The 27181-nt window shown below is 46.8% G+C and overlaps 1 protein-coding gene across 11 annotated transcripts in view; it reads left to right on the top strand.

The window, feature by feature from the left end:
• The window catches only part of ERC1 (ELKS/RAB6-interacting/CAST family member 1), a 604755-nt gene that overhangs the window by 560310 nt on the left and 17264 nt on the right, over positions 1–27181 (top strand). For 9 of the 11 annotated variants that reach the window (XM_050918047.1, XM_050918052.1, XM_050918028.1 and 6 more), the window contains one exon: positions 8613–8801. In XM_050918047.1, the coding sequence (XP_050774004.1) occupies positions 8613–8801 (189 nt within the window). Of the gene's footprint in view, positions 1–8612; positions 8802–27181 lie in introns of those variants that run through there. The other 2 variants (XM_050918091.1, XM_050918092.1) reach the window with 1 other exon arrangement.

Consider the following 27181-nt stretch of genomic DNA (forward strand, 5'->3'; position numbering starts at 1 on the left):
ATCCATTTGACTGCATAACATGCAACTAAAGATGAATCCAAGAGACAAGGGAGTCAGATATACAGTGGATTTCATGTGACATTGCTTGAAAAGGTTCATGAGGAAGGTGAAGTGCTAGAAGAGCACTGTGCACACAGACTGTCAGCGGGAGGAGAGACAGATTCATCTCACCAATGGGCAGGAGAGTTGTAAGTCCTCTGAACAGGAAAAGCACAGACTGTGTTCCCTGGCAGTTACTTAGGGAAGGGTTTCTATTTCTGATCAATACTATAACAGACTATAAGGGACAAAAGAGTACAGAAACTGTGATAAGAGTCAGGTCCGGCTCTAGGCACCAGCAAAGCAAGCACGTGCTTGGGGCAGCACATTTCCAGGAGTGGCGTTCCTGCTGACATCTTCAAAAATTCCAACATCAAGCCCCAGCTCTCCTCGGGCAACAAAGTGTCAACCAACTGCCTGGATGTGGCTGGCAGCGGCCCTCCGGGCTATTGCTACAAAGTCTGCCTGAACCCGGAGTCTACCAAGAGCGACTTCATGTTCCTAAAACCCTACAGCCCGAGTCCCCCAGGGAACAACGAGAAAGCCACCGAGAACTTACTAGGGCCGGGAAGGAAGCCCTGGGCTGCCAATAACACCATCTGTTTTGCAGTACAGCCAGTGGGGCTCAGGGAGACGCACCAGGAGAGAGTGCCATGAAATACCCCTTCAAGAGTTAGCCCGGCTTTCCCCCTTCTTCTCTCCCTCCCCCGCCCCCTTGGAAATGAATTTGAGCTGGGAGAAAGCCTGTCATTCTGGCACAACTTTTTAAAGACAATTACCTGACCCTTTGATCAAGTAGCAGTGTCGGAATTAGCACCCGTCAGACAGCAGGCAATTCTCCAGCGTGCTCCTTACCCGTTTCAGTTAATGATTTGGGGAACGTCAGGCTCATTTTTAATTAGCGAAAGTAGCAGAAAGCGTTCAGAAGCAGCAGCCCAGCTCCTACTAGGACTGAAATACTGAGCGTGCCCGGGAAAGCCAAGGGCTGTCTCCAGAGATAACTGTCCCCTTTTGAGGGCTCTCGCTCAGCCTCCGATCGCAGCTGCACAACCCCGTAGCCTTCCTTCAAGAGACCCAGACGTGATACCGGGGCAGCAAAGCAAGCAGTGATTTAAGCCTCTTGAAATGTCACTCTCTAGTCTGTATTTCCCCTCCGTGCGTATTACAGGCGGCACAAGTTACTCAGATGCTCTCATGGCCCATGGGGCTTTTCAGTTTCTTTGTCTCGATAAGAAATTCAGGCAGATATACGCAGCTCAAGCAGATTCAGATGCAGTCATTGCCCAATGCTGCATCAGTACCGCACCCAGTCAAAAAACCCAAACCAAAACAACAACAAAAAACATTGAAAAGTGCAACCACGTGTAAAAGCCCAAAAAAAGGGGGAGGTGCCAAAAATTTTTTTGCTTGGGGCAGCAAAAAACCTAGAGCCTGCCCTGATAAGAGCGCGCACATCTACAGATCCCCAGAGTGTATGCAATGCAATTGTTATATTTGCAAGCAAAGGCTGTATCTGCTACTACTCCCTATTATTCCTTGTAACGGGAAGGAGGAACAGATGAAATACCAGAACAGTAAGGACAATTGATATTTAACATGGACTGAGAGGTGTGGTCTCTGGCTACTCAACGGTTACATATTAGAGAATCAGATGCTGGAAAGTGTGTGTGATGGAAAGCACAGACATCAACTGACTCTCCTATTTCTTTCTTATCCCCCTTTTCAAAGTCCTTCTCCATCATGCAGAAAGGATCCCACCAACATAAAATCTAATGAAGTGTGTAGAATCAGAACTTTCACTTGCCCCCAGATTACACCCAGAAAAATTATGTTGGGAAGCAAGTATTTAAATCTGTGGTTTCACCACACAATCTGCAAACAGTTTTCTCAGAGTGGCTGTCTTACCATTTTCATTAGCCAGGGGGAACACTTTCCCTCTTCTATGCCAATACTGTCACACACTAAATACCTCACAAGTATATCTATCCCCAACCCCTGGTTTGTTATGTGGTTTTTTGTTAGTTGTATTTAGTGTTGAAAAGTAGCCTTTTTAACTTGAAAACTGTCACAACTTAAAGGAACTAACAAAATGACATTTCCCAGACCAAGTAGTTCCTGACACATTGAATTGCAGTGTGGAGCTACAGCATCACTGAACTCATGTGGTTAGCCACCCCCATTTCTCTCTCTCTCAATCCTGTTTTGTTCCAGAACCATTTTGCAGAGTTGCCAGACTCCAAGACTTTTTGAGAAGAGAAAAAACAATAGACAAAAAGAAACATTTTTGAAGTTGCCATATTCTGATCTCATCTTGCCCTTAAGTCACTAACTTTTCTGCTTTTCCTCAGTTAAGAACGAGACAGACAATTAACAGTATGGAGCATTACAGAAAAGGGAGACCAGGACCACTTGTATTGTGTGCACTGTGATACTAGCCATTTGGGGGAGAGTGTTCACTGTCTGTTAGTGCTCATGAAAGTGACAAGTTGACAGTACAGTTAAATTCAGGCAGGGCTGGCTGTGTGCAGACAGCGCCTCCAGCTCTGCCAAAGCACCTCCATCCTGAATTATAGTACTCCCTGCTCTTCTAGTAATAACCCCCCCTTCCCCCCACACACACACAATTCTGTCAGTATGCCTCAGTTCTGACCTATAGAAGTCTCTTCTGCTCCAAACTTGGTTCCCCATTTAAGTCAGGCAGTACTCCTCAATTTTCCTCTGTTGTTCAGATCCCCACAGCCTTTTGTAAGTGGAGACTGCCAGTGGGGTTAAACAAGTAAAATAGATTTGTTATGTGGACCAACGTCTGAAAAGCTAGGGGTTTCTAAAACACATTAAAAATCCTTAGGGCAACTCATTGCAAGTCTTTTTGATTCATCTTCTTCATGTATTTTACTCTCTAAACAGGGAGAGTTGATGGAGAACGCAACCTTCTTTTGTGTTTTCCCTGTTTTTCCCCCCAGAGTCTGGATTTTTCCCAAGGTGAAGGGAGTGAGCTCTGGAAAATGTTAATCTGTGGGATTTGTTCATGGTGTATAAAAATTTCAGAAAGAATGTTTTATAAATATGATTTCCTGATTGACTCTGGCAGAAACGATACTAAGAAAGGCAGCTCTGCCAAAGCAGCCAAGATCTCTTCCAACTCCTCACATGGTTTTTTTGTTCATTTGTTTTGGTTTGTTTTGGTTTTGTGAGGAGTGTGTGATGGAGGGTAGATTTGAACCCATTTTTCTTATAAAAAAACAAATCTACAGGAAAGTGAACCTGCCCCCAAGCTTCAGTAATACAGTCTCTCTGAAGAAACCAAGTGTCTCAGTGCAGCAGCAGCTGAACTTAGGTCAGGCAGTGTGTTTTTGAGAGCTTTCTTCTGTTTCCATTTAAAATAATGAAGGGAAGACATTAGTGATAAATTGCTATGATTTGGGGAAAGCTTTGCACTTCCTGAGCCAAATTCATGCCTTGTATAACTCCACTGAATTTTGTGGTGACACCATGGCTGGATTTGAACCCCTGCAGTGATTGCTGAACAAACTGGAATCCTCTGACCAAGGAGCAGGATTAATTCAGGCGCTCATGCAAATATTTCCAGATGATATCATTTTGTTTTCTTGCTTTTTCTCAGCTCTTTCAACTGGAGAAAGAAAAACATTCTGGCTTGCATTTCAACAAATAGCCAAGATCTCACTTTCTGATAATATTAATATCAAATCACAGATGCATTTGTTTTCTCTGGGATTGCAGCCACCAGCTAAACTCTCCCACCCATCCCTACCTCCCACCTGCACTCCTTTTTTTTAGGTCCTTTTCCTTCTTACATGCTCTTTAACAAGTAGTTATGATTGCCAGATGCCTCAGATTTATAGACACTTATGGCCTCGTCCCTGTCTGCAAGTATTCAGTGGTAGGTTTCAGGAGTACACTTGCTGTGCAGCATATTTGCATCCATTTGAAGCAAGGTCTGAACATCAGAGTGGCTGAAAATAATTTCCCATCCCTGCATACCTCTGTTAGAAATGGTTGATAGATGGGGAAAAGCTGTCCACAGGAGGCTAGCCTCAGCTTGGTTGCATTTCAGTCATGCACTGTGTCAGATCTCTTCATTATTTTGGAACTCCTTTTAAGGATTATATCCTTACAGGCTACCAAAAGAAACCATCAGGTCGGGATCAGTCCAAAACTCTGTAATCCCAGATAGCAAACTGTATATAGAGTGTGTCATGAATGGTTTCACTCCTTAGAAAGCTCCTGTTCCCTCCATTCGTTTTTCTGTTTCTGCTCCACGAGGCTAAAAGATCAATTTTATATTTCTGATCTCACTTAATTTTATTTTGACCTCCAGAGTATCTCCCAATTTCACTATCTTTTCTTTGTTTCATCTTTTTCTGTCCTTTCAGTACTCTGCGTTCCTTATTATAATGATTTTGTGTTTGAGTTAAACAGGACATGGGGAAGGGGACTCAGCCAAAGTGCATAGAAAAGAAGCTATAGATTGTCCTCCAGCCCACTATACTATCAGTTCAGTGAATTATTTGATTGTGAAACTGAAGGCCCATTATCTGCTTTGTTCCTTCATGGATATTACAATGTTATCCACAGTAAGTATGCACACACTTGATAGCAGGACTGTCATGCTGCTGAAGGGTTACCCAGAGCAGTCCTGCCAATGCCAAGCATGAATATAGCAGAGTGTGCTGACTGCAATGCCAATGTGATTCTGTTAATTTTTTCTATTTCCTCCTCCCATACACACAGAGTCATATACACACAGTTGCACAAAAAAGCATTACAGCATCTGATCAGCATGTCAGGTTCTGACAAGTGTGAGTGCAGTTACACCTACCTTAAAATATTTCTCATTCTCTACCCATTTATAGACAGTTACTATCACACTTGGCCCTTTCACACATCCTCCTACATATTTTTGCATATTTATATTTGACGTCTCTCAGATAAACATTTGGACACCACAGTCTCCATATTTGAGGTGTCTTGGTTTCTCCCAGTAAAAGAAATAAGCAAACATTTGGATAGGTCTGTCCAACCACATTCAGGACAAATATCATGTCTTGTCTTATCCATGCTTCATGACTATCAAGTCTAAGACAAGCTTTTACCAAAATAAAGCTATTAAATACTGTCACTATCATATAGGTTAACTGAGATACAGCAATAGCAGCTCCACAGTTAAGGTAGCAGCAGCTATTTCATTCTAAGCCCTATTTTCACTCCTTTATATCTTTTGCAAAACTACATTTAGATTTAAATTTGTCTTGCTCACTCTGTCCAAAGTTAAAACTTTCTGGAAACTTTCTGGACAAGTTATTTTTGAATTGAGTTTGCTTTGAAAGGCATTCCCACATTTCTTGGTCAGTTGATAACTTTAAAATGGTTTGCTCTTATTTTAGATTTGTCAAGCATTTAATGTCTCCACTTTAACATTGTAGTGCATTTTTGTGGTAGGTAAAATACATTTTCAACCTTAACTGTGCATTAATACTGTTTTGAGCTTGAGGATTGTGTGTGTGTGTGTGTGTGTGTGTGTGTGTAAGAATTGTTAAACAGACTCTATTCTGTGCTCTGATGGAAGTGGTCTAATTGTATCATGACAGTTATTGAAGATTGGTTGTTTTGGAAAATATTTCTATGCTTCTAGGGAAGCCAGTTCATCCAGTGTTTCCCTAGAAAGCTCTACAGCTGAATGCAGAAATGTGGCCTGGTTTATGAATCCAGTGCTGCTCTGCATTTCCACTTAGCAAGTGCTCTTGCACCCTCTTGAGATAAGGTAGTGGCAGCTCTGCTCTGTGGGAAGCACAGTGCCTTTTGCTAAGTGGCCGGCTCAAATTAGATATGGGAGGAATGCAGAGATAAAGGCATTTCCTACTTGACTGGCAGGATTTAATGAGTCCCAAGGGACAGAAATGATCGCTCTGTGAAGAGCTCTGGGAGCTCTGTTAGTTAAGAACTTTCACATGCCTCATATGGCTAATCTCCACTAAGGGAGGCACACCTCTTCCCAAGGTAAGCAGATGAAGGGGACAGTCAGAAATGTGCTCTGGTTTGCAAGGGATCTTGTCCCTGAGTAATCAAGTTCAGTTTCCATCCTAAAATCCATTATAATGATCAGTCAGATAGTCCTGCTACTTCCTTATCACACAGGGCTGTACTGAATAAGAATAGTTAGATAGATCTGTGACACTGGCTTGTCAGCTTGAAATCCACACATCCCATGCATGCCTAATAGAATCTGTTATCTGAAAGAGAATACAAGGTGATTAGAAAGTTTATTGATTAGCCACCTAATCATTAGACATTAGCTTGTTCATGTCCATATTTCTGCATGTCATTATTTTACAGAAAATGATGTCTCCATTATATCTCAACCTGCAGATGAATAGAAGAGCAACAAAGATAGGGAACACATCAAGAGAATCAGAGGGCTCAAGTCTGCCATTTTAGGAAATGCAATTAATCTCAGAAGTGGGTTTTTAGTAGGAAATAGTATGGAAGGTCTAAACTAGAAGAAATTGGGGGAATGGAATGCTACTATGTCAGGTATTCACTAAATAAACAAATCTGATGAATGTGTAATGGACTGAAATTCAGTTGTATTTGGACATGGAAGTGAAACCTGAAGAATTGTGTTGCTACTGGAATATACCTTCCCACTGCTCTGTACAAAAGTGGATCAGTCCTGTCCTGTTGTGACTTGCCGTCTTGACATATCACACCTATCAATTATATATACATATGTACGCCTTTAGTGACTGCTACCCCCAAACTGACAAATGGGGGTTCACACAGAACCTTATGTTCCCCATTCTATAGTTTGGTTAATGTTGTGTCATCTGTGTGCAAGAAGCAAATGCATAAACATGAGGTAAATATTCATCATTTTAGCTTTCCTGCCTTCTGGCCTGTCAAGTCATCCTCAAAAGATTTCCTAGTCTTTAGTCTTTTTGTCCAGCCTCCCTCACCTGCATCTTTCTACTTCTCAGCTTGTCATCTAGGCCAGGGTTTCTCCCAGATTATTTCCTATGAGGTGTTAAGATGCTGTTGACCCTAACCTTCTGCTGTAGGTTCCTGGGTGCTGCTGTGTCCTCATCAGAAGGATTTTGACACCCATTAACTACTTAGCTGTTGCTCTCAGCTCCTCTCACACCACAGAACTTAATCCATTCAGTGTTGGAAACAAAAGAAGTGAGCCAGAACAGCTTGTTACAGGGGGTAGGATTCAATGTCTTTGTTGAAAGTAATACCAGCACCCTGTTTCTGTTGACTCAGAGATTATCACGCTTCTCCTTCATTAGCAGGTCAGAGGTGTCCCATTGAAGAGACACCATGAGCCTGCTGACAAGCAACAGGTGCAGCCTCTGCCTTGTCTAAATGGGAACATTTTGACAGTTGCCAGCTTTCTGGCAAGGCTTTGCAGCTCTCACAGCTGGTGCATGTCAGCAGATACAGATTCAGCACCTCATTTCTTTGAGAGGAGGTGCACAGCCTGGCCCTTCCACGTCCTCAATTTTTGATTGGCCACATTCCACAGAGCCATAATCCTGCTTGTTTAAATTTTAAACATACCTTTGTAAAAACCTAGAACAGTTTAAACCAGTATGCTAGTGTGAGACTCTGCATTTATTCATCTGGTCTCCATTTCTTGGTAAACAGTGATTCTTCAGAGAAGAGACTGGATGATCCAAAGGACTGGAAGTAAGAACATAGATTAGATTTAGATTAGATAAAATAAAATAGTGCTTGTTAGAGCTCTTCATTTTTAGGCCATCACATTAAGTTTTGCTCAGGTAATGACTGAATGTCATCACCATCTCAAGACTGTTTGGTGGTCTGTGTATTGACATGATGTGTAAGTGAAGTTTCTAATGTAGAGGTGTCTGTATTTCAGAAACGTGACTTTTCAGTTCATGCTAATTGGCATCATTAGAAGAGATCCCTTCAGAAAAAGATCGATGCATGTGTGTAAAGCAACATGGGAGGAATTTGTTCTGCCTTTGCCTTTGCTGTGGACAGGCAACCTGTCCTGTGGCTAATACCAGAGTTCATTTTCCAGGTCTATCAATCTGGCACCTTTCACCAACACAAAATTCACTTTAAAAAAAATTAAAGCAGGGAATTGTGATAACTGGAGTGGTGTTGTGCCTTTGCCTTTGCTGTGGACAGGCAAGCTGTCCTGTGGCTAATACCAGACTTCATTATCCAGGTCTATCAATCTGGCACCTTTCACCAACACAAAATTCACTTTAAAAAAATTAAAGCAGGGAATTGTGATAACTGGAGTGGTGTTGTGCAATAGACACACTAAATCTATACAGTTAATACTCTACTTTTCATACTAACAAGCCAGCCAGCATCATCATGCCCTCAATGCTCCATTTCTTCCTGCTTTAGTCCAGTGTAACAGATTTTACAGGACAGAAGGGTTTGGGGATTTCATTCAGTGTTCTTACAGCTTTAAAAATATTATGGGATGTTGAGATTATAACTTAGGAGTTGGTCTTTGACTCCTTAGTGGCTTGGGTCTCAGGCCGACCCTGACTATTCCTGTTTTCTTATCTCAGATAATTCAGCCCCTTTTAGAACTTGACCAGAATCGCAGCAAATTGAAGTTGTACATTGGACACCTGACAGCCCTCTGCCATGACCGTGACCCCCTGATTTTGCGTGGACTCACCCCACCTGCTTCCTACCACCTGGATGATGACCGGGCAGCTTGGGAGAAAGAGCTGCAGAAGATGACCCAAGAACAGGTGAGCCTTCTACAGGTCCATCAGTAGTAGAACCTTTGAAGTGTTTATTCAGACCTTGCTGATGTGACAGAGATGCTGTGAAGGGAATCCATGAGAGGTGAATGCAGCTAGAAAAGGCTCGTTCTTCAGTTGATTGTGAGAGGGTTACTTTTTAAAACAATAGCCATTTAATCTTTATTAGGTATTGTATCTGTTTTACAGTATTTGCTCCAACTGAGGGCATGTTGCATTCACTCACTGTTGGGCAATATGCTCAGTAGGAACCATTCTGAATCTGTTCACCTGTATGTTACCTAAACTTTAATTCTGTAGGATGGAACACTGTGAAAAGTCACTACCCTTCACTTTCACCAATTAATAGATTTTAACCACTTTTTTAATAATATAACCTAATCACATTAATCTTAAATATTGTGTAGTTGGTAGCATACTTACATTGGAAAGTACAGAACAAATTTGTTCTTAGGAACCAGCATATTACCTCAAATATATATACAGTGATTAATGAAGGTATGTCTGATGATTAAGGCTACGTTTTAGTCATGGGTATTTTTAGTAAAGATCATGGACAGGCCGTGGGCAATAAACAAAAAGTCATGGCCCATGACTTGTCCGTGACTTTTACTAAAAATACCTGTGACTAAATCTTACCTGCTGGGGAGGGGGGCTCCTGAAGAGTGCTGCTGGAGGGAAGGGGCAGCGTGGGGTGACACTTCTGCTGTGGGGGCCAGCCCAGGGCCCTGCTGCTGCTGGGTGGGGGCAGCCTGGGGCACCTCCGTCACGGGTCCGGGCAGGGGGCGGCCCGTGGCCACACTGCTGTGGGCACGGGGGCAGCCCCACCATTGCCACTGTTGTGGCAGGGGCGACCTGGGACCCATCACCACTGCCACTGGTCCCAGACCGCTACTCCAGGGCAGCGCTGGGGACCAGCTGCCTGGAGTTGCCAGAGCAGCATCCAGTGCGGCTGGCCCCAGGGCTTCCCCAACTGCTGGGGTGATCTTGGGGTCAGCCACACCAGCGCTGCAAAATTCATGGAGGTCACGGAAGCCGTGACCTTATTGATGATCTCATTGCAGTATGTGAATGTGTGGGCCTGCCAGGCAATATTAATGCTGGGTTCTGACTGGTTGACCTTTAGGCACGAAGACCAAGATTGTTAAAAATTGATGCCTTCAATTAGGTTCCTAAATTCATAATTAAGTATCTAAAATGGGCTGCTGCATGTTCAGCAGTTTTGAAAATCAGGGCTCTTGCTTAAGAGCCAAAATATTGAGGAGCCTAACTTTAGATACCTATTTTTAAAATATTGATCTGATGCCTTATGTTCATGTCTGAGATTGTGTGTTATTAAGACTCCATAGTGGTCTATGAACTCCAGAGTGGTCCATTAACTTCCATATTTATATTTCTTTCTCCCATCTCCAGACAATTTCTTACTGGACAATTCAATATTCATTTCATCAGAGAATGTGAACTTGTGTTTTGAATTTTTTTTACTCAGTGAGTTGTGAGAATGAAAGTGAATGGAGGGATGAGGCTTGGGGTTGAAATGAAGCCATTATGTTGGAGCTTCTGGCATCTCATGGTCCCTTCTTAGCATTAATGTTTATACAAAGCTCTCTTTATCCAAGACCATCAAATTCTGCTTACTCAGACAGCTGGAGTAGATTATGTGTATAGCCAGGAGAAAGAATGTACTCTGACATTAATGCTATACATTCTTGTAGCGAACACACACCATGGGACAGATATGTGCAAACAGACATATGTTGTATAGTGATTCACAGCCTTTCTAGCTACCACTGTACTGAAGTTAATTTTCGATATGTTTAGCTACAAGTATATCACATCTCTATAATGTCATGTCCATGAAATACACAGAGAGTGTTATGTAGGTAAATATGATCTCACATTAAAGGGCTCTAATGACATCGTGAGACCTATATAAGCAAGCAACAGAACAGAGGATCCCATTTTGCTTGGTATTTTGTCAAAGCCTGTATCATAATAGAATAGAAAAGGCATGTAATGCTGACAGGCTGCAGGCCTGGATTCTAGCCCCACAGGGCCTTACAAGGCTGGCGCTTCCATTTAGGCGGCCTAGGCAATCGCCTAGGGCACCAGGATTATTGGTGGGCGGCATTTTGCCGGAGGGGGCGGCAGGCAGCTCCGGTGGAGCTGCCGCAGTTGTGCCTGCGGAGGGTCCGCTGGTCTGCGGCTCCGGTGGAGCTGCCGCAGTCGTGCCTGCGGACGGTCGGCTGCTTGCGCAGCTCCGGTGGACCACCCGCAGGCACGAATGCAGCAGCCCCACCGGAGCTGCGGACCAGCGGACCCTCCGCAGGCACAACTGCGGCAGCTCCACCAGAGCCGCGGGACCAGCGCACGGGGCAGCAAAATTGCCATGCGCCTAGGGCACTAAAACCCCTAGCACCGGTCCTGGGACCTTACATTACCCCACACACACAAAGTGCCTGCTGCTGACCCAGGTTTGTTTGGATGGGCTTCAGGGAAGGCTGCCACAAGGTATGGGGCATGGAATTGGGACATATGCTCCCAGGAACGCTCTTATGGGCCACAGCCCTTCCAGTCCGCAAGATACCAGAGGGAGCCATGTCCAGTATCTCTCTTGGACTGCATACTCATCATGTCCTTGGATCTGCACCAGAAGGAGTGGTGGTAGAGCCTGCTAAGCAAATGGATTGTCTGTAGGGTTTTAACAAGGATATGTGAAACACTGGTTGTATTTTGAGGGATCTGAGTAACTGAAACTTCATAGTCACTGAATTGATTACCTGGCCAATGAGATATGGCCTGAGATATTGGTGGTCCAGTTTATGACATGGCCAGTTGCACTTTTTGGCCAACAGTAAATGCTGGACCTTCCTGGCGCTGGCAAGTAGCATACTGCATATAGTCCTCCTTGGTTCAAGACATGGGGAGCTCCTCCTGGGAGTAGTCCACCTGTTTGGGCAGCTCCAATATCCTCTGGGGCATGCTGGGCAGTGAATGGCCCACTGCCTCTATGCTGCCCCAGGGTAAGCCATCAGCATTGGGTAGAGTGGTCCAGGCAACCTGTCAGGATCCCATACAGGCATTCAAGACTAAGGGTCAGAGCAGTGGCAAACCTGAGGCAGGGAGTAGCAGAGGAGTGTGTAGTCAGGTTCCAGGCCAGGGTTGATACTGAAAGTCAGAGTCTAAGTCAGGTTTCAGGGTCTAAGTCAGAAGGCAAAGTCCAGATCAAGCAAAGGTCAGAATCAGGAATGTCATAGCCATAGGTGCTGACTCCGTGGATGCTCCAATGCTGCTCAGCACCACTGGCAGCTCCTCTTGGCTCTGCCCTGTCCCCCTGCTGCAGCTTACCTCCACCTTCTCCCCTGTGCAGGCCGCCACGTCCTGCTTCTCCCCTCTCCCTCCCAGCACTTGCGCTGTGATACAGCTGAACGAGGGAAGGGGAACCCGGCGCACTGCGGGAAGAGGCGGGACTGGGCGGGGATTTGGGAAAGGGATCCAATAGGGGCAGGGAGGGGCAGAGTTAGGGTAGGGACTTTGAGGATGGGGTTGGAATGGGGGTGGGGCTAGGGCCAGGGATGGGGTGAAGTCGGGGTGAGGCCAGGGGTGGGGAAAGGGGCAGGGCGGGCACGGGCACCCACCAGCGCCCAGAAAGTTGGTGCCTATGGTCATGGCAGCTATAGGGTATCCATACTGTTGCCTGGACGCTTCCTGGAACTCCTCTTAGGTTTATATAGGTGGAGAGCCAATCAGGAGCCATGGGGTGAATTTAATTAGGGCCTGCCGACTTGAATACATCTAATTTATATAATCTGTTACCTGTTCTTTTCCTATTTTACCTTTCATTCCTTCCCCCTTGTTGAGTATATGGTCACAGATAACTTTTTTAGCGAAGACAGAAGTAAAATAGACCTTAAACACCTCAGCCTTCTTTATGTCGTCCATTATTAGCTCCCTCCCTACTAAATAGTACTAAATATTAAATGTTTCTCTTTCCGCTAGTGTATTGGTAGAACTTGTTCGTATTGTCTTTTATTTCCCTTGCTAGGTGTAACTCGCTTTGTGCCTTACCCTTTCTGATTGTGTCCCCTACATACTTGTACTATTCCTTGGCACTCATCATTAGCAAGTTGTCCAGGCTTCCACTTTTTGTAGGGTTGCTTTTTGATTTTCAGGTCATAAAAGAGCTCCACATATATACACTCTCAGATGTGTGTCCAGTACATACACACACCAATGGAAGATGTATTCTGTTGAAAGGGTGTTTTGTGGGGCAGTGAGCTCTATCCTGATTTCTAGCCAGAAGATTTTGCTCTGGTTTTCTTCTTTTGTGATGTTTGAACTTCTTTCTTGAACTTTTGGCTCAAGGGCTGAATTATAGTCCAAAAAAATGAAGCAGCAACTCAGCAGCTAAATTATAGGAGGCTAATGGACGAACTTGTCTACAGATGGAGTTATTCCAGTATAGCTATTCCTGAATAACTCTCTATGTGGACACTCTTATTCTGAATTAAGAATGCCTTGTTCCTGTTTAGTTTGTTCCGCTTTGAAATGGATTAAGCTAAACAGGAACAAAGCACTCTTGTCTCAGGAATAGCTATTGTACTTTAAATTCACACTAACCTTAATCCAAATTAATTTTCAAATGCCAACAAACCCTAAAAATTCAGAAAGAACAGGCCTTTGAAGGTAAATTTGTCTGTAACAGAACCTAGATGCAGGGCCGGTGCTACCATTGCCCCCAATTTTTTTTTTACAGTGTTCCTCCCTGAGCGTGCGGTCGCTGCTCCACTTCTCCTGCCTCCCAGGCTTGCAGCACCAATCAGCTGTTAGGCGCTGCAAGCCTGTGAGGAGAATTAGAGCAGGGAGTGGCGTGCTTGGGGAGGAGGCGGAGCAGAGGTGAGCTGAGGTGCGGTGGTAGTGCATGGCTTCCCGGAGGGAGGGAGCTGCTGCGGGGGTTGGGAGGTACCTTAGGGCCGAGGGGGTGGGGAGTTGCCGCAAGGCTGGGGCGGGGGGCGCACAAGGTGGAAGTTTCACCTAGGGCGCGAAACTTCCTTGCACCAGCCCTGCCTAGATGTGGGGGTAGGTCCTCTGCCTTGGTAGACATATGTATTAGAAATACACCAGACTGTACCCTCACCCTGTATGGCTGCATAAACACAACTATCTGATTCTTCCACCTTTTTCCCTTAAAAGCTGTTAACCTCTGCACAGGTAACTTTCCAGCTTGGAGAATGCCACAGCCCGTTCTACCTTCCCCTTGCTCAACTGGATTTTGTTTCAGGATTTGTGGGTCAAAATACAAACAAAGAATATTTTTCAAATTAAGAAGTACTTTATTTATTGAAGTCTTGGTGCTTTTATCTGCGTAACTGCATTTTTCCTTTGTATTTAAAGTATTCCCATGGAAGAAAGAGGGTTAGTTTTCCATATTCACAGAAGACCCCACAGGAGCAATCATTCACACCTTGGAATTTTAATAAGTTTTGTAAATTACTTCAAATCTGGTGCATTAAATTCAGGCCTGTCCCCTCTAATATTCTCTTTAGGAGATAATACTCCCCCAGTCCCAGTGGGAAAAAAGTTAATCCACTTGAATGTTAATAACACTAACGTGATTAGAGTGGGCATGTTAAACTGAAAACCAATAGTGTTTAAGAACAAGGGAAATGTACCCACTCTCTTACCAATCAGATTTTTTTAATATAAATTGTTTAGAATTCTTTTACATATTATCACTTTTTTAGCTGTGATTTCAGTGCAGCAACTTCTGTTGGCAGAGGCTAGTCCTGGATTGGTTGTAACTGTGAGTAGAAGCTCTGTGCTTCATCATAGCCAGTGCTTTTAATACCCTGCTGGGTGAGGCTGGGACAAGAATGCTGTGAGCTTCTTTTGAGGCTAACACTCCTACACAACTTCCTGGGGCTTCTCCTGAGAGGAGAGTCTAGAACAGAAGTAGCTATAAAGTTCCCATACATCCAGCAAATACACAATGACCGGTAGAATCTATTATATAGATAGGTAATGGAATAGTGTCTGTCAATACACCACATGCTTCAGCAGAAAGTGGGTGAAAAGTACCTTTGTGCATTCTCACATAAAAACTGTCATGTGGATGCTGGAGATTAAGTGTTTCTGACAAGTTAGTGTCTTCCTTGTATAACATACAGCTTCATTGTAGTACCATGAAGTCAACCTTACACTTGAATGGCAATGCAATTGGGATGCCATATAAACCTTTGGTTTAGCAACAGATTTTTTGAAATTATTATTATTAATAAAAACAGTTCTTAATGTTGAGTTAGTGTAGTAGAATTCCAGTCTATATCTAATGAAGGCCTGAAGCCTATACCGCGGATTTATGATCATAGGAGATATTAGAAATTAAGCTAAATTGGGCCTGGTTAGAACCAGAATAAGGCACAATAAAGGAAAAACCCAGGGAGCTTCCAGGAGCTATGTTGCTGATTTATTTGGTAGGAAACATTCCCTTTGAGTCAGTTCTGAATCAGTGCCCCCAAATGTTTTAAGGGGCACTGTGCTTCTGGATGTGTTCTCTCTTCGTCAACTTAGGCCTGACAACCTGTCATTAAACAAATTAGGTAACTTTTTAAAGAGAAGAGGTGTTAGGCATTAGGTCTTCATCTGTAGAAATAGAAATTCCAACTTGAATAATTATATTAACCTAGCATTTTTCATTGGATATAATATTCTGGCATTATTATTTTTCTAACATCAGATATACTGTTCTATCATAACCTAGCATTTTTCATTGGATATACTATTGTCTTTCATCTTTTGTCTTAACCTGTTGTATAGTGTTGTCCAGCAAAACATAGCAACCAGTGCATTTCACTTTAAAGGTGGCTATATATAAGTGGTGGATAAGTGATTCCTTTTTATTCCTGTATAAAGATGTTTAACACTAAAAACCTTAATATACCTTACATTTATGATTTATAGTTCACTTTTTGTTTTTCCTTCTTCTTTGTATTTTTACAAAGAGAAGGAAGTCATAAAGGGACACTCAATCATTAAACAATGTTTAAATATGTTGCTATAGTGTCTACCAGCACAGGTTGGAGGGCAGGAATGGGAGAGACAGAAAGACACAGAATGTCAAATAAAACTGCTATATTAGTAGTAATAAACAATGTTCATGGGGTAATTGAATTACTGTCATAAATTTTATCTAAAAGCCTCAAATCCAGCTAATAAAGAGTGGCACCCCATTATAGTGAAAAGGATTTGTTTGGTTTGGTTTTACTCAAAACCTGAGATTCTAAAATGAAGGTGCTTATAAAGAGCAAGGTGATGTTATAAGTGGAGCTTCTCTCTAGCAGAAGAAAGGCCTACCTGGTGAAATAATCCCTTTTCTGCACTTGGGAGTTGTGGCATGTAATCTCTTTGCCTCCTATAATTGCATAGGGCACTGATGGCTGTGTACAGGGAAGAGAAGTCTTAGGCCTGGTCCACACTACACTGTTAAACCAATTTTAACAGCGTTAAATCGATTTAACACTGTACCCAGCCACACTACAATGCACTTTAAATCGATTTAAAGGGCCCGTAAAATCGATTTCTGTACTCCTCCCCAACGAGAGGAGTAACGCTAAAATCAATATTAACATATTGATTTAAGGTTAGTGAGGCCGCAAATCGAAGTTATTGGCCGGATAGTTATAGTGATAGCTACCCACAGTGCAACGCTCCGGAAATCGATGCTAGCCTCGGACCATGGACGCACACCTCCGAATTAATGTGCCTAGTGTGGACGCGTGCAATCGACTTTATAATATCTGTTTAATAAAACCGGTTTAAGTTAATTCGAAATTATCCTGTAGTGTAGATGTACCCTTAGGAAAACACATCTTTGGTTTGCCTTGGGAATCATTGTAGCAAGGCCTGGTTCCCTTCCCTCTCCACTGCGAATAGCTTCAGTAAGACCAGGAGCAGCTAGAGACTCCTATGTATCCCTCTCCTGCTCACCCACAGCAGAGAAGGAAAGGGAGGTGATATTTCTTCTTGGCTGCACCACTTACCACCTTCATCATCAGATAGATAGGAATTGTTGCATTCCTAGAGGCACAATTTGTGTCTTTAACTTAATTTTACTAGCAGCAAAGTTTCAGTATAACAAAATTCAGTTACTGTAAGTGAATTCCAGTTTTTTAACCAAAATATATTCTGCACTTACTATTTTTAATGCCTTTCATGCCACAGGATATCAAAGCACTTTATACATTAATTTAGGCTACCCTTTCAACACTGCATATATCCTGAATGAATTTTGAACATATAAAACAAATATATCTTAACATATGTCATGGGAAAAATAGTGAAAGCAAGAATAAACATAATTTATATATAGTTACTATATAAACTACCCTTTCCTCATTCAGATCTTCCCTTAAGACCGACTTCTTCTTCTTCTGCAATAAATTAGCCAACAAAGACTTTTAATTATTTTGTTTAAAAAAATCTTTATTCTACTCTACTTTGCACTAGCCCTTACTGACCTACCACATTATTTTACCTAGTTCACCCTGTCATGCTTCTCTGCCCTCTTTCCTATTAACTTGTTATCTTCCTTGCGCCTACCCCTGTCACGTCATTTGTATTCTTACTTTGTAATCTCTTTAGGGAAGGGTACTGTATTTTAAGGCCCGGCCAACTCGTGGATTCTGTAAAAAAAAAAAAAAAAAAAAAAAAAAATTAATAATAATAATTACACTAATCCATACTTATTTGCAGAGTATAACCAGTATTTTCAAAATTCAAGGAAGAAGAATTAATATAGAATTTATCTAATGTAATTAGCTATAGTTATCCATATCTGCAAATTTATTTAAGGCTTTGGGCTTGGGCAGGTGGAGAGAACCTGTGATGATCTACTTCATATTTTTTAAATATACCTCTACCCCGATATAATGTGGTCCTTGGGAGACAAAAAAATCTCACCGCGTTATATCAAACTTGCTTTGCCCTCCCGTTCCTTGTTCTCTGACTGCCCCCTCCAGAGACTCCCTCCCTAATCTCTTTAACACTAAAAACCTTAATATACCTCCAGGACCTCACCTCCTACCCAACCCCCCTGTTCCCTGACTGCTCCGATCCCTATCCACCCACCCATCGCCTGACAGGCACTCACCGGTAGCGGCAGGAAGCAGAGCAGTCCGCTCCACTCCGCCAGCTCCCAGCCGTGGCGCTCTGCTTCCCGATGCAGGTGAGTGTGGGGAGGTTGGGGAAAGGATGCCCCCTACACTTATCGGCGGCAGGAAGCAGAGTGAGGTGGCCCCAGCCCACTCCACTCTGCCAGCTCCCAGCTGCAGCGCTCCGCTTCCTGCTGCAGGTGAGTGCAGGGAGCTTGGGGAAACGATGCCCCTGTACTCACCTGTGGTGGGAAGCGGAGCACTGCGGCTGGGAGCTGGCGGAATGGAGCAGGCTGGGGCCAGGTTTTTCCACTTCCACCGCTGCTGGTGAGTGCGAGGGGGATCCCTTCCCCCAAACGCCCTCCCCCAAGCGACACAGCTGGGGCCAGGGCGAGGGAAGCAGAACGTGCTGCTCTCGGCCCCCACTGCTAATCCCCCAAGCCACTCAAAAGTGCCCTCCTACAGCTCCTGCCCCCCAGACCCTGGGCAGGGGGGAAGCCCCTGACCACCCCCAAGACCCTCTGCCCCTTATCAAACCCCTCGGCCCCGGCCTGGTCCAGCACCCTTAACAAGCTGTTCAGAGCAGCATATCAGAGCTTTACCATGTTATATGCGAACCCGTGTTATATCGGGTCACGTTATATCGGGGTAGAGGTGTACTAGAATATCCATTACTTTTAAATTAAAATAATACAATACCAACCAATAACAATGTTTTTAACTTTAGAACAGGAATGAAGGGAGATAAAACTGTCTTACAAGATACAGTCAAGCTTTATAGAGAGCTATAGGGTAATAAGAACAGTGATGACTTCTTTCAATAAACAAATATTTATACTTGTTATAGTCCATTTTAATAGAAGGTTAGTTCTTTTATTTTTGAGGAAGTATAAAACCTTAGAATCTCCATAAATAATTTTAGCTTGATCCTCAGTTGTTTTTTTTTTACAATCTCAAGAATTGGTCATAAAATGATAATCACAGCTGCCTCTGGCACCATTTGTCTTATTGGAGCTTCATTTGCTACTGATTATGCTGTGCTGTAAACCTAAATTCTGTACAATAGCACAATTCCTTAGTATGGGAGGTGAAGGATTCCATAAATGTCAATAATTACCTAGTTTTCTTAAACTCCCCACACTACATCATTTGGTTCTTCTTCGAGTGATTGCTCATATGTATTCCACAGTAGGTGCGCGTGCTCACCACATGCACTGGTGTTGGAAGTTTTTCCCTTAGCAGTACCCGTAGCGGGGGAGCACCGCTGTGACCCCTGGAGTGGTGCCTCTATATCATGTTATAAGGGGATCTGTGTGCTCCCCCCACCCTCAGTTCCTTCTTGCAGCCGGTGAAGGTAGTCAGAACATCTTGCTCCAGCCTTGCTGCAGCTTCTCTAGTTGACATTAGTGGTACAGTTACTTTTACGTTTAGTAGTGTTTCAAGTAGTTAGAGTGGGCTCGGGGCATGCCCCGTGCCCCAGGCTTCAAGTCGTGCGACTCCTGTCGCCGTTCTATGCCCAGAAGTAATCCGCATGCTGAGTGTCTCCGCTGCTTGGGCAAAATTCACATGAGTGAGCGCTGCAAGATCTGCAGGTCATTCAAGCCACAGACTAAGAAGGAGAGGGACATCAGGCTTCGCACTCTCTTGATGGAATCGGCGCTGGCCCCTACCCCAGCATGCCAAGTGGACTCGGCGCCCAGCACCCAGTCTTTGGTGTGTAGCAAAGTCCCCTCCACTAGCCGGCACCGCTTCCCTTCCAAGAGCAAAGGAAGACTTCCATCTCACAGTGGCGCCAAGAAAAGGAGGGGGTGAGGCTGGTCCTGAGCCGGGCAGCCCTCGATCCACCCTCAGTGGACTTGTGTTGAGCGGAGCAGCCCAGTTCCATCCACGTGTGCCTCCCCTGCAGTAAGGCTTCCGTCAACGCCAGAGGCTGCACAGGCCATGCGAGACATCTTGAGCTTATTGATACCCGGTGCACCGCTGGTGTCGGGCCCTTGGTCTGAAGGCAAGCCGCCAATGGGTGCTCATCAGACCTCGCTGGCACAGCGCAGCTCTCGCTCCGAGGACCGCTCCTTACGTCGTTCCACACGGTCTTCTCGCAGCTCATGCCAGCCCTCTACACCAGTCAGATTGACCAGCTCGCCACTCGAACGGGAGTCTCGAGGCCCCACCATGCTGCGCGGTGACAGCCACAGGCACCGTGACAGGCCCCACAGATGCCTACCGCAGCCGGCCCCAATGTCATCGACATCAATGCTCCCACTCTGCCAGGCATTGCACTCGAGACTCCTCTCGCAATTCACCGTCACAGGAACATCGTAGCTCCTGGCGTCGGGTCGAGAACCAGAGCAGCACTTCCGACGGGTACCAGTCCTCGGCATCAAGGTCTTGGTCCCGTGGAAGGCACCGTCATAGACACTGTCACTCTTGCCGCTCCTATGAGACCGTGCACTCAATGATGACCTCAGCATCAGCACCTAGCCGCCGAACACCAGATTGTGTGGCTCAGCTGGAACAGACGGCACCACTGGGCCCCCAAATCAGTCAGTGACAAGGGACACCATGGCAAGGACAGTGGTGTCAATGGGCACCGTGGCCGCAGATGCCTGCCCATACGGGAACCCACTCGGGAACTCCCAGGTGCCTTCAGCCTCCCCTCCTCAGCAGAGGGACAAGTCAACAGGTCCCGAGTCAGTGGCCCCGCGCCCAGACTCCGACCTGGGGACTGAACCCCTGGTATCGCCTGAGACTCTCGGCTCTGCACTGACCCCCTCTCCGGCACCAGATGATGCCATTACGGCATTGCCGCCCATTCCACAGGAGGACTTCAGGGCACATCAAGACCTCCTTAAGAGGGTGGCGTCCAACCTCCAGCTCCATGCAGAGGAGATGGAGGTCCATCTGACTCCCTTTTCAATGTGCTGTCATCCTCGGCACTGGGACGTGTAGCCCTGCCTCTCCACCAGGGAGTAGCCAACATTTCCACCACCTTGTGGCAAACTCTTGCTTCCTTGGCCCCCATTTCCAAAAAAGGCGGAGAGGAAGTACTTTGTGCCAGCTGAGGACCATAAGTACCTCTATTCCCACCCGGCACCTAACTCTCTGGTGGTGGAATCGATAAACCACCAAGAATGACACAGCCAGCCCTACCTCCAAGGATAAAGACTCCAGAAGGTTGGATACTTCTGGCAGGAAAGCTTATTCTTCGGCAAGCTTTCAGCTCGGGGTGGCCAATCAGACCCTACTGAGACGGTATGACTTTAACTTATGGGGATTCCTGCCAAAGTTTGAACCTCTTCTCCCGGAGTGGGACAAAAAGGACTTCAAGGCTCTGGTAGATGAAAGGGTGGCAGCAGCAAAAGCAACCCTCCAGGCAGCACTGGATACAGCAGCCCACTTGATGGCTTCCGTCATTTCCATGCGCAGGGCGTCCTGGCTTCTCCTGTCTGGGCTGTCGGTGGAGGCCCAGTCCCTCATGCAGGGCCTGCCCTTTGATGGGAAAGCGCCGTTTGTGTACCAAATGGATGTCCATCTGCACAGGATGAAGGATTTCCGTACCATCCTGCAAACCTTGGGCCTCTATGTCCTGGTGGCTAAGGATAAGCGCAGGCCGCAAACTTCGGCTCCACCTGCACGGAGCAGATATGAGCCCCCGTCCAAGAGGCCAAGAGACCAGAGGCATCGGTCACAATGTCAGTCCCACTTTGCCCTGCAGCCTGGGCCCTCTAAGGGCAAGAGGCAGGGAAAGAGGCGATTTTGACTATTTGCGGAGGGGCACCAGGCCTGTTGCCAGGAAGACCCCTCAATTAATAAAGTTTGTGTTCTGCAACCGATTGTCTGCCTTCTGAGTGGAGTAGTCCCATATAACCTCGGACCAATTGGTGCTCAACACCATTTCCAATGGCTACGTGTTGCAGTTCACTTCGCCCCCATCTTACCACCCCTAGTGAGCCCGAGGGACCCGGAGCATGCCTGCCTCCTAGGGCAGGAGGTGGCGCATCTGCTCCACTTGAGGGCAGTAGAAAGAGTACCAATACACTTCCTGGGCAGAGGCTTCTACTCCCGGTACTTCCTGATCCCAGAGGCAAAAGGGGGGTTCAAGCCCATCTTGGACCTATGGGATCTCAATCGGTTTATGGTCCGCTCCAAGTTTTGCATGGTGTCCCTGGCCTCTATCATTCCCTCCCTGGACTTGGGGGATTGGTACGCGGCCCTGGACCTTCAGGACGCATATTTCCATATCCATATATTTGAGGGGCACAGGCGCTTCCGCAGGTTCCTGGTGGGGTTGGATCACTACCAATTCATGGTCCTCCATTTTGGTCTATCCACAGCACCCAGGGTTTTCACCAAGTGCACGGCAGTGGTAGCGACCTACCTCAGGCGGAAAGGGGTTCATACCTTTCCATACCTGGACAAATGGCTTCTCAAGGGCAGCTCTCGGTCCCAGGTGCAGGCCCATGTGGAACTGCTCCTGTCCAGATGCGCAGATCTCAGCCTAGTAGTGAACGAGAACAAATCTACGTTAGTCCCAGTTCAGCGCATAGAATTCATAGGGGCGCTGCTGCACTCCTTAAGGGCCACAGCTTCCAGGCAGGTTTGAGACCCTCAAAGGTCAGATTGCCTCGGTCACGGCCTTTCCCGTGACAACGGCAAGAGCGTGCCTTCAGATCCTTGGGCACATGGCGGCATGCACATATGTGGTCCGCCATGCCAGGCTCAGAATGAAGCCCCTCCAGCTCTGGCTAGTCTCCCAGTACTCCCAGGCCCAGGATGGACTGGACAAGGTTATCACGGTACCGCCCCAGGTAGTTGCCTCCCTACAGCAGCGGTCCCTCCTGAGCAGCATGTTGCAAGGGGTCCCTTTCCGGGAAGCCTCCCCATCATTAGACCTGGTGTCAGGTGCCTTGGATCTGAGATGGGGAGCTCATATAGGGAACATTCAAACCCGAGGGAGATGGTCGGCCTCAGACTTGTCCCTCCACATAAATGCCAGAGAGCTCAGGGCAATATGGTTGGCGTGCGTACCTTTCAGCATGCACCTTCGTGGGAAGGTGGTCAGAGTCCTTACGGACAATACTGCTGTGATGTAGTACATCAACAGGCAAGGGAATTCTGTATAGCCCACAATATCTCCCTGAGAGCCCTCCACCTACCCGGCGTCCGCATTGTGTGAGCCGATTGCCTCAGCAGGGTTTTCTCCCACCAGTACAAGTGGTCACTCCACTCAGAGGTCATCCACCAGCTCTTCCGAGAGTGGGGAGTTCCCCGGGTCGACCTCTTTGCAACCAACCAGAACCGGCGCTGTCTCCAGTTCTGCTCCAGGGGAGGAGTGCGGAAGGGGACGATCTCAGACGCCTTCCTCCTGCAGTGGTCGGGCCAGCTTTTCTATGCCTTCCCATCCTTTCCCCTGATCAGCAAGGTCCTGCAAAAAGTAAAAACAGACAGGACACAAGTTATCCTCATAGCCCCGGACTGGGCCCGACAACACTGGTATGGGACCCTCCTGCACCTCTTAGCAGCCCCCCCATGGAGGCTACCGCTTCACCCGGACCTTCTCTCCCAGGAAGGAGGCCACCTTCTCCATCCCCACCTAGCCGCGCTCCACCTGACAGCTTGGTTGCTCAGTGATTAGATGAAGAGGAGGGTAGGTGCTCAGAGGACGTCAGACAAGTCCTGCTGGAAAGTAGAAAGCCGTCCACACGGCGGACATACCTGGAAAAGTGGTCCAGATTCTCTAGGTGGGCGGTGAAGCAGGGAACCTCTCCATCGTCTGCACCGCTCCAGATTATCTATGATTACCTCCTGTCCCTTAAGATCCAAGGACTAGCTCCTGCCTCTGTCAGAGTACATTTGGCGGCTATATCAGCCTTCCACCTGCCGGTGCAGGGCCAATCAATCTTTTCTCACCCTATGACCTCCTGCTTTCTAAGAGGCCTGGATCATTCATTCCCGTATGCTAGGTCCCCCGTTCCACAACAGGACCTAAACCTAGTGTTATCCCGTCTCACAGGACCTCCCTTTGAACCCTTGGCCGCGTGTTCTTGGTTTCACCTGTCATGGAAGGTAGCATTCCTTGTAGCTATTATGTCATCCCCCCACGTGTCTTGGAGCTCAGGACCTTGACTTCGGAACCCCCATATACAGTCTTCCACAAGGATAAGGTCCAGCTTCGCCCACACCCCTCATTCCTCCTGAAGGTGGTCTCTGCCTTTCACTTGGAACAGGACATTTTCCTCACTGTGCTCTGTCCCAAGCCCCATTCCTCCAACGAGGAATGTCGCCTTCACACGCTCGATGTGCAAAGGGCACTGGCCTTCTATCTGAACCGGACCAAGCTGTTCCGAAAATCCTCGCAGCTGTTCGTTGCATTGGCTGAGCGCATGAGAGGGCAACCAATTTCCACCCAGCGCCTTTCCTGCTGGATCACCTTGTGCATGCGCACGTGTTATGACCTGGCAAGGGTTCCCCCACCACCAATTGTCAGGCGCACTCAACGAGAGCTCAGGCCTCGTCAACTGCCTGTGTAGCTCATGTCCCAATACAGGATATCTGTAGGGCTGCCATGTGATCCTCTGTCCACACATTTTCTTTGCATTATGCGATCATCTCCCAAGCAAGGAATGATGCTGGGTTTGGTAGGGCGGTACTGTGTCCCGGAAACCCTTAAACTCCTTCCCACCTGCAACAGATATAACTTGGAGTCACCTACTGTGGAATACACATGAGCAGTCACTCGAAGAAGAAAGGACAGTTACCTGTTCCATAACTGGTGTTCTTCGAGATGTGTTGCTCAGACGTATTCCACATCCCGCCCTCCTTCCCCTCCTTGGTGTCCTCCTTGTCCTTGCCTAGCTTCCATTTCTGGTGCCTAAGGACTGCTGCAGTGTTTTCTCAAGAAGGACCACTACGAACAGGTGGAGAGGAGAGGAGGGTGCTTGATCTCTCCAGGGGCTACCCACTTCTTCACAAGTACTAGCAATAAGGTGTTCAGTTGCCCTGTGCCTTGTTCAATGGATGTAGCCTTTATTGAAGCTGTTCAGAGAGTCTCCTTTGTATAAGAGTTGGTTCTTCTTCAAGTGCTTGCTCATATTGATTCCATTCTAGGTGTGTTCGCACCCATGTGCACAGTTGTTGGAGATTTTTGCCTTAGCGGTATCCATAGGGTCGGCTGCAGCATCCCCTTGAGTGCCACACTCATGCGTCAGTATATTAGGCACCACCGTCCAGGGGCACTGGAACAATTTGCATAATGGGGATGATGAGAGCCATTGAAAAAAACTGCAAATGCTGTATATAATGGAAACCACTTCAAGTCGGCGGTGCGGGAGGCCAATGCCTGTCAGTGATTCCCATGACAGCTACCTGAAGTGTTTGGGGGAATCCCATAGGAGAGTGTCAGATCTGTAAAAACTTTCGACTTCAAACACAGAAGGAACAGGATATCCACCTGAGGGCCCTCCTCATGGAGGCTGCGCTTTGCCCTGCATCAGAGCCCTCCACTGTGGATCCCGTGCCGAGTACTTCGGTTTTGGTGTGGAGTGCACCATTCCCCCTCACCGATGCTGAAGAAGAGGCAAAAGAAGAGGAGTCCCTCGTCACCGAAAAATAAGAGGACTTTGAGCAAAGGATCTGTGTCAGGCAGTGCACCCACTTCTGGACTTAATGGGGGCACCGCTGAGATCAGACCCCACCCAACCCAGCCACTGATCCACCCCCAACTCTGGGAAGTGGCAAGGGTCCCCCTGGCCTCTTCCAGGGCCATCAGTGCCCAAAGCGGCCCCAGCATCTAAAGACCAAATGAGCCAACCAACACTACAGGTGCCACACCAGGTGGCAGACTCGGCTAAGTCCCCAACACCTAAGGGCAAGCCGATCGTGGTGCAGCCTCATAGGATGGTGGACTGGACTGCTGGCACAGATCCCATCTCCAGGACCTTGGACCCTGACACTGTATCCTGGCTCTCCAGCTAGAAGACCCAGGTCCTGGACACGCTCCGTGCCTACTAGGCATGGGACATCGGAGTTAAGGTGCCAGTCTCCATACCGACGAGCTTCTGGCTGCAGGTCACCAAGGTGCCAATCGCCCTCCCTTAGATGGTCTCCTAGATGTTGTTCCCTGCACAGGAGGGGCCGTTCGTCGTTACGGCCCCGGTTTCCCATGGTACTGGTCCTCCAGCAGGCATCATTATTCACCCTTGCCTCAGCAGTCACCAACCAGAGTAGCCAGTAGTCTCATGCCTTGATGGCTCCACTGTGATCTCCAGAAGGACAGTGGTCCAAGTTGGACTGAAAGTTCAGCCCTTTGCCTTGAAGGGGAGATTCACCGCTAACGTAGGAGATGCTAACGCTAACACCACAGCTACATCACAGCAAGGGCAGTGGCCCTTCCAGTGGCCATATTGGAACCCGTGGGGTATGCCAGTGATGCCGGTTCTGTACTCCCACCAACCCTCCTGGCTGCCTCGGACAAACCAGCCATGGCACTGCAGTCGAAGCACGATGCCACATCTGTTATGAGGGCAGCGCACTGGACCCCAGCACCCAGGGACCCCTTCCCGGACAAGGAAGGGGAACACACTCCTCCACAGGTGATGCAGTCATCGTCGTCACCCCAGATGAGGTGAAGACAGAGCCATCCCATATAAGCAGTCCCCCGATGACATTAAGGAGCACCTTAAGGGTGGCTGTGAACTTGAACTTACAAATCGAAGCAGGCTCAGCCAACACCCCTGCCCAGGCTGCGTTGCTTATCCACCCAGAGGTCCTCAAGATTGCCGGGTCATTGTGGCAAACCCACTCTTCTATTCCGCCAACTTCCAAGAAAGCAGAAAAGAAATATTACATCCCTGCATTAGGGTTTTAATACCTGTATAAGCACCCCACCCACCCCCAGAGACATTACCGGTAGGTTCGGCGGTGAATGAAAGGGACAGACAGGGCCATGTTAGTGACACCTCCAAAAATAGGGATGCCAAAAGACTTGATTTATTTGGCAGAAAAGTTTATTCAATGGCCAGCCTTCAATTTAGAGTGTCGAATCACTAGGCCCTTTTGGGCAGATATAATTTCAACCTGTGGGACTCGTTGAATAAGTTCAGGGAGGTCCTCCCACAGGATCATGTCCAGGAGTTTGCCATTCTGGTGGACGAAGCCACGGTGGTGGTCAGGGGAGTCCTTCAAATGGCCTGGGACACTACTCTCTCAGCAGCCATGGTA

Source organism: Gopherus flavomarginatus, chromosome 1 (assembly GCF_025201925.1).
Source record: "Gopherus flavomarginatus isolate rGopFla2 chromosome 1, rGopFla2.mat.asm, whole genome shotgun sequence".
NCBI classification, from domain to species: Eukaryota; Metazoa; Chordata; order Testudines; family Testudinidae; genus Gopherus; species Gopherus flavomarginatus.